The sequence below is a fragment of the Theropithecus gelada genome, chromosome 4, assembly GCF_003255815.1.
Source record: "Theropithecus gelada isolate Dixy chromosome 4, Tgel_1.0, whole genome shotgun sequence".
Lineage (NCBI taxonomy): Eukaryota > Metazoa > Chordata > Mammalia > Primates > Cercopithecidae > Theropithecus > Theropithecus gelada.
The window spans coordinates 154,270,661-154,285,921 of record NC_037671.1 but is presented as its reverse complement, the minus strand read 5'-3'; the positions used below and the strand labels follow the sequence as shown (position 1 = coordinate 154,285,921).

At 38.2% G+C, this 15,261-nt stretch overlaps 1 protein-coding gene across 2 annotated transcripts in view; it reads left to right on the top strand.

The window, feature by feature from the left end:
* ARHGAP18 (Rho GTPase activating protein 18) overlaps positions 1-15,261 on the top strand; it is a 139,495-nt gene that overhangs the window by 105,988 nt on the left and 18,246 nt on the right. For both annotated transcript variants that reach the window (XM_025383579.1, XM_025383580.1), the window contains exons 9-12: positions 499-658; positions 2,582-2,664; positions 8,401-8,607; positions 10,192-10,332. In XM_025383579.1, the coding sequence (XP_025239364.1) occupies positions 499-658; positions 2,582-2,664; positions 8,401-8,607; positions 10,192-10,332 (591 nt within the window). The remainder of the gene's footprint in view (positions 1-498; positions 659-2,581; positions 2,665-8,400; positions 8,608-10,191; positions 10,333-15,261) is intronic.

The window sequence follows — 15,261 nt, the reverse complement described above, 5'->3', positions numbered from 1 at the left end:
TTTTTTTGTATTTTTAGTAGAGACGGGGTTTCACCATGTTAGCCAGGATGGTCTCGATCTCCTGACCTCGTGATCCGCCCGCCTCGGCCTCCCAAAGTGCTGGGATTACAGGCTTGAGCCACCGCGCCCGGCCGATTTTTTTCTTAATTTAATGAAGATTTATAATATGTAGATGAAGCCCCAAAATGGAACAATTATTTTAACCAAATCTCTTAATTAAAACTTTATTATTTACAGTTTGTGGAATGTCCAGGAAAAAGTATAAATTTTAAAATGTTTTTTGGCCTTAGGTACAGTTTTTTATTGGTAAAGTACGTTTGGATTAGAGGAGAGGAGTAGTTTTTTTCTGAGTAAAAGAAATACTGACTTTTGGTAGTTTGCTTTGTCTTGTCTAAAGAGCAGAATCTCTTGAAAGTGAAAATGTATCATACTCTCAGCAAGAAAAAAATGCACTTATAGCTGCTTTTTTTTTTTTTTTTTTTCTCCTGTGCCTATCAGAATCTTTGCCAAGAACTAGAAGCAAAGTTTTATGAAGGGACTTTTAATTGGGAAAGTGTCAAACAGCATGATGCCGCCAGCCTGCTGAAGCTCTTCATTCGGGAGTTGCCTCAGCCATTGCTCAGTGTGGAGTATCTCAAAGCCTTTCAGGCTGTCCAGAGTAAGTGCTATCCCTCTTTGAAGCAGTCCTTCTGCTGGTGCCATCTATGTTAATTGTTTTAATGACATTTGGCATCACAAAGAACGTAACCAGACGTATTTGGGTGGACATATTGACTCAACTGATGTCAGTGGGTGCTCAGCTGCCATGCATTGTTTTCCGTTTTTCTTATAAATATGCATTTCTGAGTAAACAGATAACAGAATGTTCTCTTTGGGTACAGATTAATTGTATGCCATTTAAGCAATACAATATATTTCACTGTTAAAACCTGGAAACTTCACGTTTCTCTTATAATAGAATGAGTCATGTAAGATCTCTGATACAATTTTTTTGCCAAGTGTTAAAAAGCAACTCTTACTGGAGAAGTTGTGGATGAGCAGTTATTATAAAAGCACAAGGAGAAGTGGTAGGGTCTGTGAGCATTTCTTGAAAAATTAAATTCTGACATTGTCATGCAGAAATGTGGAGCAAAGCATTTTGCTGCCTCATTGGTGGAAGGTCACAAGCTGCTTCTTATGTACTGCCGCTTTGTCATGTTGGGCAAGTTACACATTAGTGTCTCTAATAGTTCTCAATTCTTTTTCCAGTGAACCCACATCTTATACGGTTTATCTACTGACCTAATTATCCATTTTACACCTAGAGGCCATGAAGAAAAGTAAAAATGCGATCACTGCCTTCAAGTAACTGTATCTTTATCTTTTAAACAGGGACACTTATAAGAATGAAAGAGGGGCACTATTAATAATTATGGTGAGCTCCCAGCACTTTGGGAGGCTGAGGTGGGCAGATCACTTGAGGTCAGGAGTTCGAGACCAACCTGGCCAACATGGTGAAATCCCGTCTCTACTAAAAATACAAAAATTAGCCAGGCATAGTGGTGTGCACCTGTGATCCCTGCTTCCCTGAGGCAGAGAATTGCTTGAACCCGAGAGGTTGAGGTTGCAGTGAACCAAAATTGCACCATTGCACTCCAGCCTGGGAGACAGAGTGAGACTCCGGCTCAGGAAAAAAAAAAAAAAAATTGCAGTGAGCTACAGTTTCAACCAGAACCGCCAGGCTATTCTTAACACATACAATATTGAGATGGTTTCATGAGTCATCTCGTATCATGACATTTCTTCAGAATTTCTAGGAGAGATGAAACTGAAATCATCTTCTGTTTAAAGTATTTTTTTCTTAACATGTTTCTTTAAACAGAATAAATTACCTTATGCTGGAAATACTTTTTAATGTTTAAATTGTGCTACGTTGCATACATTTCCTGGATATGGATTACAGGACCAAATTTATTGCTGAAAAGAAATGCTGGAATGATTCTAAATATCCATGAATATTACTTAAATAGGGTAAGGGCTGCTGAAAATGATAGCATCAATGATAATAATGCACCTCTTAGACTGTTGAATTGCTGCTTGGTTTTCTAATTTATTCCACAGGCATTTATAAGCACCTATCGTGTTCCAGGCCGTATTTTACATATTCCTGTTGGAATTAATGGACTCTTACCATGCATTTGTTCACTCGCCATTAAAAGAAACAAACTTCACTGTTACAGACGCACCCTGATACCATATCGTGGAAGGTCCAATCCTCTATGTCTTTTCATTGGGGAATAATTATCATGCAGAAGTTAAAATTATTTCCAAAGCACTGTTGTGTGTCTGCAAACATAAGGCCGCGCGTCATATGATCACAGTTGGAAGTGAGCATTCTGAGAGAGAGGAAGCTCCTAACAGCAGCTGCTTTTGCTGATCTCCCACAAACACACTCTCAACAAGGCTTGCTGCTCAGTCGTTGTGTCTTAGATTTTACAGTCATGTTTATGCCAAATAACTTTTTCCTTAAAAAGTGAAAAAAGAAAGTAAAGGAAAATGTTCACTAAAGAAAAGAGTTCAGATTTATTTAATTTTTCTACAGATCTTCCAACCAAGAAGCAGCAGCTACAGGCTTTGAACCTTCTTGTCATCCTCCTACCTGATGCAAACAGGGACACACTGAAGGTCAGCTCGGTTAATTTACATTAAATATCCCTTAGAACTAAGCACAGTAATTTTTCACTATTTGTTGCAAAGCAATAAGATGTGTATCTTGGATATGGTCATAAAAGTCTGTAAAGAAAAAAGCCTACTTTTAAGGACAGAGGGTGAAAGTCTTTAACTCTTTATTTATGAGGTTATGTTACTAATATTTTTAAGTTTTTTTTTAAATTTTCTTTTTTTTTTTTTTTTTTTTTTTTGAGACAGAGTCTCGCTTAGTCGCCCAGGCTGGAGTGCAGTGGCGCGATCTCAGCTCACTGCAAGCTCCGCCTCCCGGGTTCACGCCATTCTCCTGCCTCAGCCTCCCGAGTAGCTGGGACTACAGGCGCCCGCCGCTTCGCCCGGCTAATTTTTTTTTGCATTTTTAGTAGAGACGGGGTTTCACCATGTTAGCCAGGATGGTCTCGATCTCCTGACCTCGTGATCCGCCCGCCTCGGCCTCCCAAAGTGCTGGGATTACAGGCGTGAGCCACCGCGCCCGGCCTTTTTTTTTTTAAATTTTCACTATAACATTTATTCTTCCAAACCAGATGATTGAGGTTCATTGGTTAATGGAAACATGGGTGGTTTTTAGTTTTTTTCTCCTCTTTTTTTTTTTTTTTTTTTGCATTTATCGAATTGTATTTAATAAGCAGTTAGCAGCAGTAAGGTAAAATATAAATGTTTAAAACAAAAATTCTAAAGCTCATCAAATATAACCCACTACTACCTAAAGATATTACAATTTGTAGTTAGAAATGGTAGATTTTGAAGTAAGTCATGATGGTGATTTGATACATTTGTTAGCCAAAATATAGAACAACTCAAACAAATTCTAGTTATTTCTCTAAAGGTTTATCCTGGGTTTCTGATTTATAACATCATTTTGAAGTGATTTGGTCCAATGTTTATATGACTTAATACCATCTATTGTAAGTGTTGTCAGAAGCTCTTATAATCAGGGATTGTGCCACACTGATTTGTTTTCCTTAACAGCAGAGTTTATAGAGTTTATAGTGTAGTTGCAAAAGGTTTAATTATAAACTCTTAGAAAAAGAAAAAAAATTAACTTAGTAAAAGTATTATCTCAAGTTTTGCCCTTGCCGTAAAAATATTTTTTATATGGGTAGAGGGCTTCTTTACCCTCTTCATTTTTTTTCTATTTAAAATGAAATCTCCTCATGAAAAGAACTTTCAAGTTAAAAAAAAAAATTTACTACTTGCTACATCTTGGAATTTTTTTCTCTTAATTCATTACAACTCCTTGAATTGTAACTGCATGACTGATAGTTCTTTAATGCCATGGAATGAATATTAATACTCAGCTTTTCTTGATGAAGCAGCTTATGGGGATTACTGGAGGTAAAAATGCTATGTCTGCTACAGGAGAACTTCCAAAGGGCTATTCCCTTTCCTAAGTCAGAAAAAAAGCCCTTTGCTTCACTGGTTGTCAAATGAATAACCCAGAAGGCAGCATTAGGTTTTGGTTCAATTTACTTTTGAGACAGAGGTCAATTCAGAAAGGGTTATATTTGAAGCGTGTGTGCCCAGGGCTGCTGTGTAAGTGTGTGTAGACTGTGGCTGAGACAGGGGCATATGGCCCAGGACAAAGTGGGGCTGATGATCCAACATGTCCCCCTGCTTGTCAGCAGTGCTCCCAACACAGGGCTTCAACTACTCAGAAACAGGGAGGAACATCTTTTTCTTACTCATTGACTTTTTCTTGGCACATCTTTGGGTGACCGTCCTATCAATGACCAGTGTGCGGTGAGTATTGCAAGACTCATGATTTACTTAAGATACCCCTACATTCAAATAAGTTCAAATCGTTGTGGGAGGAAGCATTCAATTCAATATGGCTGCTTTGGGTGTGACTGATCTGGAACTCTTCTTTGGACTTTGCCCTCAAAGTCCCAGGCATATTCTTTTAAAAAAACTATTAAAAAATATTTTTAAAATTATAGGATAGTTCTTACATTTTGTGTATGAGGCTATTGGAAACATAATTTTTTAATTAAGGGGGAGGAAGTACTATTTTTGGTAAAAAACTGGAAGATGCAAACAAGTAATTTTACATGTTTACTTAAGCTTTAGTGACTTAATTAGCCAGCTCTGCTGAAGGTTTCAAACCAGAACTTTAATAATAGAACATTTTAACAAGAATGCCATATGTGCAAAGAATAAGCCATAAATTTAGTTCTGTAAAAGGGAAGGGAAACTCCAATGCAATATAATTTCAGGAAGTCTAACGCAAAATTCCCTGACTTATCCAGTGCTAACAACACGCCTTCAGTTGTCATCTGAAGGACAGAATCACGTGCATGACTTGTTTGGAATATTGCTACAGCAAGTCTAAGGGTTAGGAGGCACCATGTTAAATACCACATCTTGGTGTGATAGTGAAGTGACAGGTGTGTTTGGGCAAGCTACTTAACCACAGTTACTTTATTTATTTATTTATTTATTTTTTGAGACAGAGTCTCGCTCCTGTTGCCCAGGCTAGAGTGCATAGAGTGCAGTGGCGTGATCTTGGCTCACCGCAACCTCCGCCTCTCGGGTTCAAGCGATTCTCCTGCCTCAGCCTCCCGAGTAGCTGGGACTTCAGGCGCACGCCACCACACCCGGCTAATTTTGTATTTTTAGTAGAGACGGGGTTTCTCCATGTTGGTCAGGCTGGTCTCGAACTCCCAACCTCAGGTGATCCGCCCACCTCGGCCTCCCAAAGTGCTGGGATTACAGGCGTGAGCCACCGCTCCCGGCCCACAGTTCCTTTTTACTTTGAATTATGATGCATTTGGACAAATAATCACACCTACCTTTGACTTGGAACCATACTGAAGACTGATTTTACGATAGCAAGAGGGGATCCATGTTAATATAATTCTTGACATTTATCTTTCTTGTAGTTTTAAGAAGCTCATTATATACATTATCTCAATCCTTCCAGGCTGAGAGATAAGTATTCCCATTTTACAAATAAGAAAGCTTTAAAGAGCAGAGGTATATAAAGGTTTAACATCATACCCAGCTAATAAGTAAATGTGCTGGGACTCAAACCTGGCTTTTCAGAGAGTGAGGCCAGTGATAGATTGATACCACCAGGATGGTGATAAAGTAAATACTTTTTGAAACAGGAGAAGTTCTCATGAGTGTATAAAGAAAATGTGATAGATACACACATACACACACACACACACGCCATGCAATACTACTCAGCCATAAGACAGAATGAAATAATGGCCTTTGCAATAACTTGGATGGAACCAGAAGCCATTATTCTAAGTGAAGTAACACAGGAATAAGAAACCAAATATTGCATGTTCTCACTTATAAGTAGGAGCTAAGCTATGAGGATGCAAAGGCATAAGAATGATACACTGGACTTTGGGAACTCGGGGGAAGCATAGGAGAAGGGTGAGAGATAAAAGACTGCATATTGGGTACCTTGTACAGTGCTCAGGTGACAGGCGCACCAAAATCTTAGAAATCACCACAAAAGAACTTACCCATGTAAGCAGAAACCACCTATATCCCAAAAACTATTGAAATAAAACATATATATATAAAAAGGGGAAATTCTTAAGGTTCAGATAGAACATTCTGCAGTTCCTTCAGCAAGGGCTGGGCTAACATTTCGTTAATTTTATATCAACTGTCTTATTCTCTAGTATTCTGGTAGTAATATTTTGAGTAACGTTATTACATATGCACACCACAATTAAAATGGTTTATTACCTAATCTCTGTAATTTATGCTCATAAAGAAAGAGATACACTGGTCCCTGAACAATTATTCTGGTCTCTGTGGAACAAAATTAAATATTTTTTCTAAACTTCAGTTAATCTTTTGTCCTCATTTGAGAACATGTTGTTTTATATAACTTCATGCTTGGATTACAATTTAACTTCCTGAGCACTGTACTAGAAATTAGATACATAAATCTCATTGTTAGATATTAAAGCTCTGTCCTTAATTTGTTTCAAATTTTCAAGGTCTATATAGCAGCTAAACTTGATTCAAGAGCAACCTGTTAGAACTTACAGTAACTTTTTTTTCCTGAAATTCTTTGAAAAACACTTTTTTCCTTTTTCCATTTTAGTATAGTATATTTGGTTTTTTTAGGGTAGGGATTTTAGGCTAACTGTGAAAAAATGATTCTTTTAGTAGTTAAGAATTTAGAAACAAAAGCCAGATAGACATGTAATTAAATTTTCTCAGGGTTCACTAGCTGTATGACCACCGGGAAGTTACTTACATTCTTCAAACATTGTTTTCTCATCTGTAAAATGGAGGTAATTACAGCGTCTGTCTCCAAGTTAGGATTAAGTAATCTCTATAATGTGCTTCATAAACTGCCTCATTCATAGAGAACATTGAATACCTGTGCAGTTATTAGTTACTGTTGTTCTAGAACAAATGAAGAAGGCAAAAGAGAAATCTTAAGCCCTGTTAGAGTAGGGCGACCTCAGCTGCCTTTATCTTTTGGAGAAGGTAGTTTCAGAGGACAATGAGTGTCTGCAATAGGGGTGGATGTACGTGGCATCAAGCTGAGCATAACCTAACCTGTTCTGATGAAAAGTTCCTTTTTTTCATTCATTAAAAAAAAAAAAATTCTCAGCTGAGTATGGTGGCTTATGCCTGTAATCCTAGCAGTTTGGGAGGATGAGGTGGAAGTATTTCTTGAACTCAAAAGTTCAAGACCAGCCTGGGCAACATAGCAAGACTTTGCCTCTATGAAAAATAAAAAAAATTAGCCAGGCATGGTAGCGTGCACCTGTGGTCCCAGCTACTCTGGAGACTGAGGCAGGAGGATCACTTGAGCCCAGGAGTTTGAGGCTGTAGTGAGCTATGATCTCTCACTGCACACCAGCCTGGGCAACAGAGCGAGACCTGGTCTCAAAAAAAAAAAAAAAAAAAAAAAAAAAAAAAAAATTTCTCTTTGGTCTTTCTTCGTTTCTCGGCTTTTTCTATCACAATATTCCCTCCCCTCTCCTCTTGTCTTGTCTTCTCTTCTCTTCTCTTCTCTGTTTCCGAGACAGGGTTTCTCTCTGTTGCCTAGGCTGGACTTGAACTCCTAAGCTCAGATGATCCTCCCACTGATCTGGGACTACAGGTGTGCACCACCATGCCTAGTGCCTGGGACTACAGATTTGCACCACCATGCCCAGTGCTTACGACTACAGGTGTGCACCATCATGCCCAGGGCCTGGGACTACAGGTGTACACCACCATGCCCAGTGCCTGGTTCATTCTTTATAAGTTCCATATCAGCCAGATATTGATTGCCTTAAAGCAAATGAAACTGGAGTCGAATGACCCTTTTTGAGGTAATTTTTAAAAGTCTCTACATAGGAAAATGCAGCACTTCCTGAAATAGGCAAATGTTTGTATGATGTTTTAAATTACTTTTCAGCTCTCCATGACTCCCATAGGCCAGAGGTCTGACACTTCCCCTCTCCTCTCTCTGCTCCCTAGTTCAGCTATGTGCCATCCCTGCTTCATTCTCCAGCACCAAGGTCCTTAGTAGAAGCAAATTTCCACCTCAGGGAGCGTCAACCAAATGGAGAAGTGTTGGTAACAGGGCCTGTTGGATGTGATTAGTTGACTGTGCTTATACACAACTTGTTTTTTTTAATGAAATAAAAATTGCATATGCGAAAGTGCTTTAATCTTTTATCTTCATATATGACACCAATCTCAAAAGAGTCATTTCTGTTTCAGGCTCTTCTTGAATTTCTCCAAAGAGTAATAGATAATAAAGAAAAAAATAAAATGACAGTCATGAATGTAGCAATGGTCATGGCCCCGAATCTCTTTATGTGTCATGCGTTGGGATTGAAGTCCAGTGAACAGCGAGAATTTGTAATGGCAGCTGGGACAGCAAATACCATGCACTTATTGATTAAGTATCAAAAACTTCTGTGGACAGTAAGTATATATCATATGCTTTGTTCTTAGTAGTTTAAAAACATATTGCATGTTTGTTATTAGCTTTATTAAATTACATTTAAAATTTGTGAGTGCAGAAAATATTAAAGACATTTTATTCATATAGGTAAGGAGGGCCCTGTGAATTTCTGTTTTAAAATTATGTCAAAACATGCCTTGTAAGAAGTACTTTTTATTTACTTCTGCCTGTTTTCCCATTTCTCAGTGTTTAGTCCTGCTCTATTTTTAAAAGCCCATGCTATCTTCGTTTCAGATTATTCAGTTCTTATTCATAGACCCTTTATTGAAAGGGGTGCATGCATTTTGTACCCTTATTGCTGAGAACATCTTTAAAAATGGTTTCCTCTGTTTTACACTTATTTTGAGCTTGTTTTGACAGCTTATCAGTGGATGGTAGTGGATGAGAGCCTTCGTTGATTAGGTGCTCATGTTCCAATGAAATTTATAATTTTTCAGCGAGGCATCTTATAAGCATTTAGAAAAAAATGACCTAAAGGAATTCCAAGCAACATTATAATATTGAATATTTCAATCTCTTATTTGAGGAACTTCCAAGCATTAATTTGTTAAAAAGAGTGATGATATTTAGATCCTGAAGTCTTTATAATCTATAAAAAGACAACTGATGTAGATGATTTCAAATGTGTTTTTTAATAAAAAATTAATGTCCATTTATTAAATCTCAATGTTTGTCAACCTTATTTCATGGTTACATTTTGATACCTTAAAATATTTTGTTTTTGCTAATGTGATTTCTTAGGATAAATTTGTCCTGGATTTTTGCTAGCCACCTATCAGCTCTTATTTCTTGGGGAGTTGTTCCTTCTCTCGTGACAGCAGAGGCTAGCTGGTTATTAGAAGGGGACTTTAGATTAGCTAGCAGGGCTGTAGGTAGGAGGCTGCAAAAGGAAAGACCTATGGAGGTGGTGGCTTCTACTGCTCGTCACCTCAGGGGGTCTCCAGTCTGGAAGAAGGCCACTGTGTCCTTGAACTTCACAAAGCCTCTTTTGGAACCTTCCACAGTGGGTGGTGAATTACACCACGTGGATGCCCTGCACACCTGGTAAGGGAATAATATGAAGCACTTTCTTTTCACAGATTTAATGAATACTGCATGGAAAATGGCAGTCTTAGGCCGGGCGCGGTGGCTCAAGCCTGTAATCCCAGCACTTTGGGAGGCCGAGACGGGCGGATCACGAGGTCAGGAGATCGAGACCATCCTGGCTAACATGGTGAAACCCCGTCTCTACTAAAAAATACAAAAAAAAACTAGCCGGGCGCGGTGGCGGGCGCCTGTAGTCCCAACTACTCGGGAGGCTGAGGCAGGAGAATGGCGTGAACCCGGGAGGCGGAGCTTGCAGTGAGCTGAGATCCAGCCACTGCACTCCAGCCTGGGCGGCAGAGCGAGACTCCGTCTCAAAAAAAAAAAAAAAAAAGGAAAATGGCAGTCTTATCAAAAAGAGAAACTCTTTACTCCTTTCGAAATTTAAAAAATACAGTTTTTTTCTGTAGTTTAAAATGCTGGCATTTCTTTTTCCTAAGATTAATTCCTTTTCTCTGTAGATTCCCAAGTTTATTGTAAACCAAGTGAGGAAGCAAAACACGGAAAATCATAAAAAGGATAAAAGAGCCATGAAGAAACTGCTGAAGAAAATGGCTTATGACCGAGATAAATATGAGAAGCAAGATAAGAGTACAAATGATGTAAGAAAATAGTGGAGATGTGTATCTATTCAGATTTTAAGTTATTTTTTAATACCAAAAATTTTTATTTAATGTCGTCATAGTATGACTTTCTGCCACTTACTAGGCTTTGGTACTACTTGCAAGTGAAAGACATCAGTAACTATCTTCCTACTACTGCTGCTAATGATCAGAATTGATAGTTGGTCAGGTGTTGGTGACTCAGCATGTGAGCTGTTAATGGGGAACAAAGGAAGATATCAAGACAAGACTGAACACACACACACACACACACCCACCCACCCACCCACACACTCCTACCCCTACCCCTACCCCTCCTGCAGAGACTCTAGTGGCCTACTGAATATATAATCTAGAGTGAGTAAGTAACCCCACGTGAACCACTGACATTTTTTTTCTAAATTTTTCTCATCTGTAGAATGGGGGAAAATAGCTAATCCAGAGAGACAAATAGGTTAATGTTTGTGTTGTGCCGAGGATTATTCCTAGACTTTAATAAGTATTTGAAGGTTCTTAATTTGATCAGAAGAATTTTGAGAGCTAAATTGGAAAGAAAAAAATTAAGGTGTTTCAAAAAAGAAATACCTAAATAGCTGTATTTATAAAGTACTGTAAGGATATATTAAGAACTGGGTTTACAATAATGAAATATACATGGATATGCGTTTATGAAGTGAGTTACCAAAGCTGTAGTGTAAGATCATGAAATGAAGGGGTTTCTATTGTTCTATTTAAGTGAATCCACCTCCTCCCTCTACCACCACCATTGAAGTTGTTTAGTTACATGCTGACATCTTGTGGAATAATGTGAAAATGCAGTTATCAGCCTTTGTCTGAATTTTTGGTTATGACCTGCTTATGGATCCAGTAACCATAAAAACAAAGTTTTTCTCTTAGATTTATTTGTATCTCTCACTCTTAAAAAATAATACTTTCTTGGCATTGTAAAACATTTTAAATCAAGTTTTAAATATCTTTAAAAACATAAAGAGAAGTTGTAAATAATGCTTATTTTTTTTAGAAAGGCCTTGATATTATCCTAAAGGCTTTTAGAAAGCATTTTTGTTTGGCTTTTGGTTAAATTTAGAATGTTCTGTTACCTCTAAGACCATTGTAAATATGTGAATAAAATCTGTTTTGCAGCCCTTCTCATTCACATTAAGTGACTTTATAGCCTTGTCTTTTTATAGGGCATTTAGCCGTGATACTCTGAGGCTCAGGATCTACTTAAGGAAATATTTGGGGTGTACCTTTTTAATAATATTTAGAAAAAATGAAATGTTTACTTTTTGGAGATGGAATATTTTAGTGATTTTGTCATTTATGGGAAAAAGCATTTGAGTTTTGTTTTGTTTTTCCCTTATGTGAAATTCAGTTACTCATCTAACAAAATGCTACTGCCACCTTGGTGCTAGGCCCCCACTTTATGTTAGGTGTTCCCAGGGAGTCAGGGAGCTGAGTGCTCACCCTCGAGGAGCCAGGAGAAGGGATGTGGAAGGGATGTAGCTCAGAGGTATGTGATTGAAGCCTGACCACGGTACCGTCATCGACCAAACAGGAAGTACGCATGAGAGAGGCTTCACTGGGGAGTCAAGCTGAGATGTGAAAAATAAATCAGTGTTGTTCAGGTGTCACTAGAGAGGAGCCATCTAACCCGCAGAGGAAGCCTTCTGACATCGCAGCCCATGGTGGAGGTCCATTTGGCCTGTCAATTTGGTAGAAAAATTCTAATCTCCAGCCTGGCCAAAACAGTGGAACCTCGTCTCTGCTAAAAATATAAAAATTAGCTGGACCTGGTGGCACACACCTGTAGTTCATCTACTCGGGACGCAAAGGCAGGAGAATCGCTTGATCCCAGGAGGCAGTGAGCCAAGACTGTGCCACTGCACTCCAGTTTGTGTGACAGAGTGAGACTTCATCTCAAAAAAAAATTCTAATCAATATCCAAAGGTTTTTTAAAAAGAATTATGTGGTTTTATTAGGGAGAGTAAATAGACACAGAAAGCAATTACAGAACAAGTAGAGGTGCAAGCTAAGTTCAAATACTGTGGATATGTGGTAAGTCACTAAGTAACAAGAGTTTTTTGCATGTTTCTTCCAACTGGCAACTGCCAGAATTCTAAAACTAAAAGATTTAATGTGAAAGTTTGAACCACCATCTGAATAACAAATGGATGTTGGGACATCCCTCATCTTCTGGCGGTAAGGGGCCTGCTTTCGAGCAGGGTAGCAATTGCCTGGAATTGAGTAGAAGCTGTTCCCTTTGGATGGAACATAGACCATCTACTTTGCTATAAGCCACGCCCCCTCCTTCATTCTGTCTGGTGGCTGTACTTTCTTGACCCTCCTCCGAATCATTCAAATATGCAATATGAAACTATAGGGCATGATATTGCCTGGGGGTAGTTTTTTTCATTTGTTAAACAGTTACTTGATATGTGTCTACTGTGTGCTAGGAATTATTGGGTACTTGAAATATAAATTATTGGACGAAACATATAAAGATCACTGTTGTTTTACAGCTTAAATTCTAAAAATAAAAGTAAATCTAGGAAGTAATTCATATAATGTGTTAGTATGTGGTTTATCCTCCAAAAGTAATAAAAACAACAGAACAAGGGGAATTGGGAAGGAGAGCCCCTGGCACTATTAAGTTGAGATAGTCTGGATATTATTCATTTAAGCAAAGACAAGAAGAAGGGCAGGGAGTTGAGCTGTGTGTATATCTCAGGAAACTCAGTCCAGGCAGAAAGAATAGTCTGTGCAAAATCCTTAAGGCAGGAACTTACCTCAAGGAGTGAGTGTAGCTGGAGTGAAGCCAGCAGAGGGAACAGTAGTGTGAAATGAGGTCAGGGGTAAGGGGACAAGATTGCATAGGGCCTTGTAAACAGATCATCTTTAGAAATTTGGATTTACTCTGAGTGAAACGGGAGTTTGAAACAAAGGCTTGAAAATCTATACTATGTTTTAAAATGATTCCTTAGGCTCTTGTATTGAGAATAGACTATAAGGGGGCAAAGAGAAATAGGGAGATCATTTGAGAGGTTCTTGTAATCCAGGTGAGAGATAATGGTGATTCAGACCAGGGTATCAGCATTGGAAAGTGGAGAAATGGTTGGATTCTGGATTTTGTTTTGAAGTTAAAGCTATTGAGATTTCCTGATGGAAATCATGTAGGAGAACAAAAGAGCTCAAAAATGACTGATTTTTGGCCTGAGAAATTGGAAGGATGGTATTGCTTTCAATTTCGTGATTTCAGTTTAGGACCTGTTGAGTATGATGTCTATTAGACATATAAGTGGGGATATTTGAAATGTTTGGAGAGACAATCAGGTCATACTAACTGGCCACTTAGGTGCGTAGAGAGACAGGGGCAGATGGGGGAAGCAGGAGTGAGCCTCAAGAGAGATAGAGAGCAAAGTTTCTATTCTGTGCATGACAGGGAACTGCGGAAAGGCAAAGGAAAGATTGAGGGAGTGTAAGACTGGAGGGTAGATAGGAGATGGTAGGTAATTTCCTTGTTGATGGGAGTATATAAATTGGTAGAGTCCTTCCAGAGAACAGTGGCACATGGCAAAGTCTTGAAAACCATGCACTTCACTGGACTCAGAAATTCCTCCAAAGAGAGTAATAGCGTGAGCAAGCAAATATTTATGGTTAAGTTCATTGTCATTTTCTTACGCTGACCAAAATTAGAGATAATCCAAAAGAATAGAGGTGGCTAGTTAAATATGTTATGGCATATCTATACAGCGAAATACCATGAAAATGTACAAATGTGTATCTTGACATTGAAGCGATTCATAATCTGTTACTATGTGAAAAAAGAAGTTAGGAATCAGTGAGTGGTGTAGTGCTGTATTTTTAGGGGGTAATAACTATGTAAAAGATTTTAATGTTTTGCATAGATCAGGCATGATGCTACACATTGTATAAACATTGTCTCATGTAATATTTATGGTAGTCTAATTGGGGTGTATTATTGTGTAATTTTTTTCAGATGAGGAAAATGAGAATTACTGATCTTAAAGTTACTAAGGTTATCTAGATAGGAATTGGTGGAGCTGGAATTTGAAACCAAATCTGTATGACTTTAAATCCATGGAGTCTTCACCATTATCCTTTGTTTCGCCATAGATCACAGAAGGACTCTAAGAAGGATATATACCAAAACTCTGGGTTTATGGGTGGTAATACAATGAACATGGATCACTGCTATTATAAAATATATTTTATATGTAGTTCTTAAAATGGTTCTGGGCTAGAGCCAAGGCCCAGTTGAGAATGGAAAAATCTTTAGAATGTGAGCCAATAGGAACCCTGCAAGATGTGGATACTGATTGGATGTGAAGGGTGTGGAAGAAGAAGGGAATCTAGAATGACTTGCCAAATTTTGCCTTGGGTGACTTTAGCATCAAGCAAAAGGGAAACAGGCTTAAAAGTAAGTTTTTGACACTTTGGGTTAACGTGCCTGTGTGAGAGTTGGCTACAGGGGCCTGAATTTTAAGGAATGTCCAGCATTGGAGGCACAGCTTTGGGATGAGCCTAGAAATTGTTGTTGAAGCCATAGAGTGATTCATATTATACAAGGTGGATATAAGAGTAAGAAAATAAAGAGACAAAGAGAGATCTCTAGGGATTCCAATATTGAAGTATGGGCCATTCAAGAAGAGCTGGTAAAGGATGCTAGGAAATAATAGGAAGTAAGAGAAAGTTGAAGGATGTACAGTTTATCTGAAGCCCAGGCAGAAAGAGTAGACTAAGTAAAAAGAGCTTGGTTAGTAATGCCAAATGCTGCGGAGAGGCTGAGTAAGGTTAACATTGGACAAAGGTTTTTGAATTTGAAGGTTAGTTATTAGTTTCCCCAAAACATTGTCAATGATAATTTTTTTTTTTTTTTTTTTTTTTTTTTTTTTTTTTTTTTTTTTT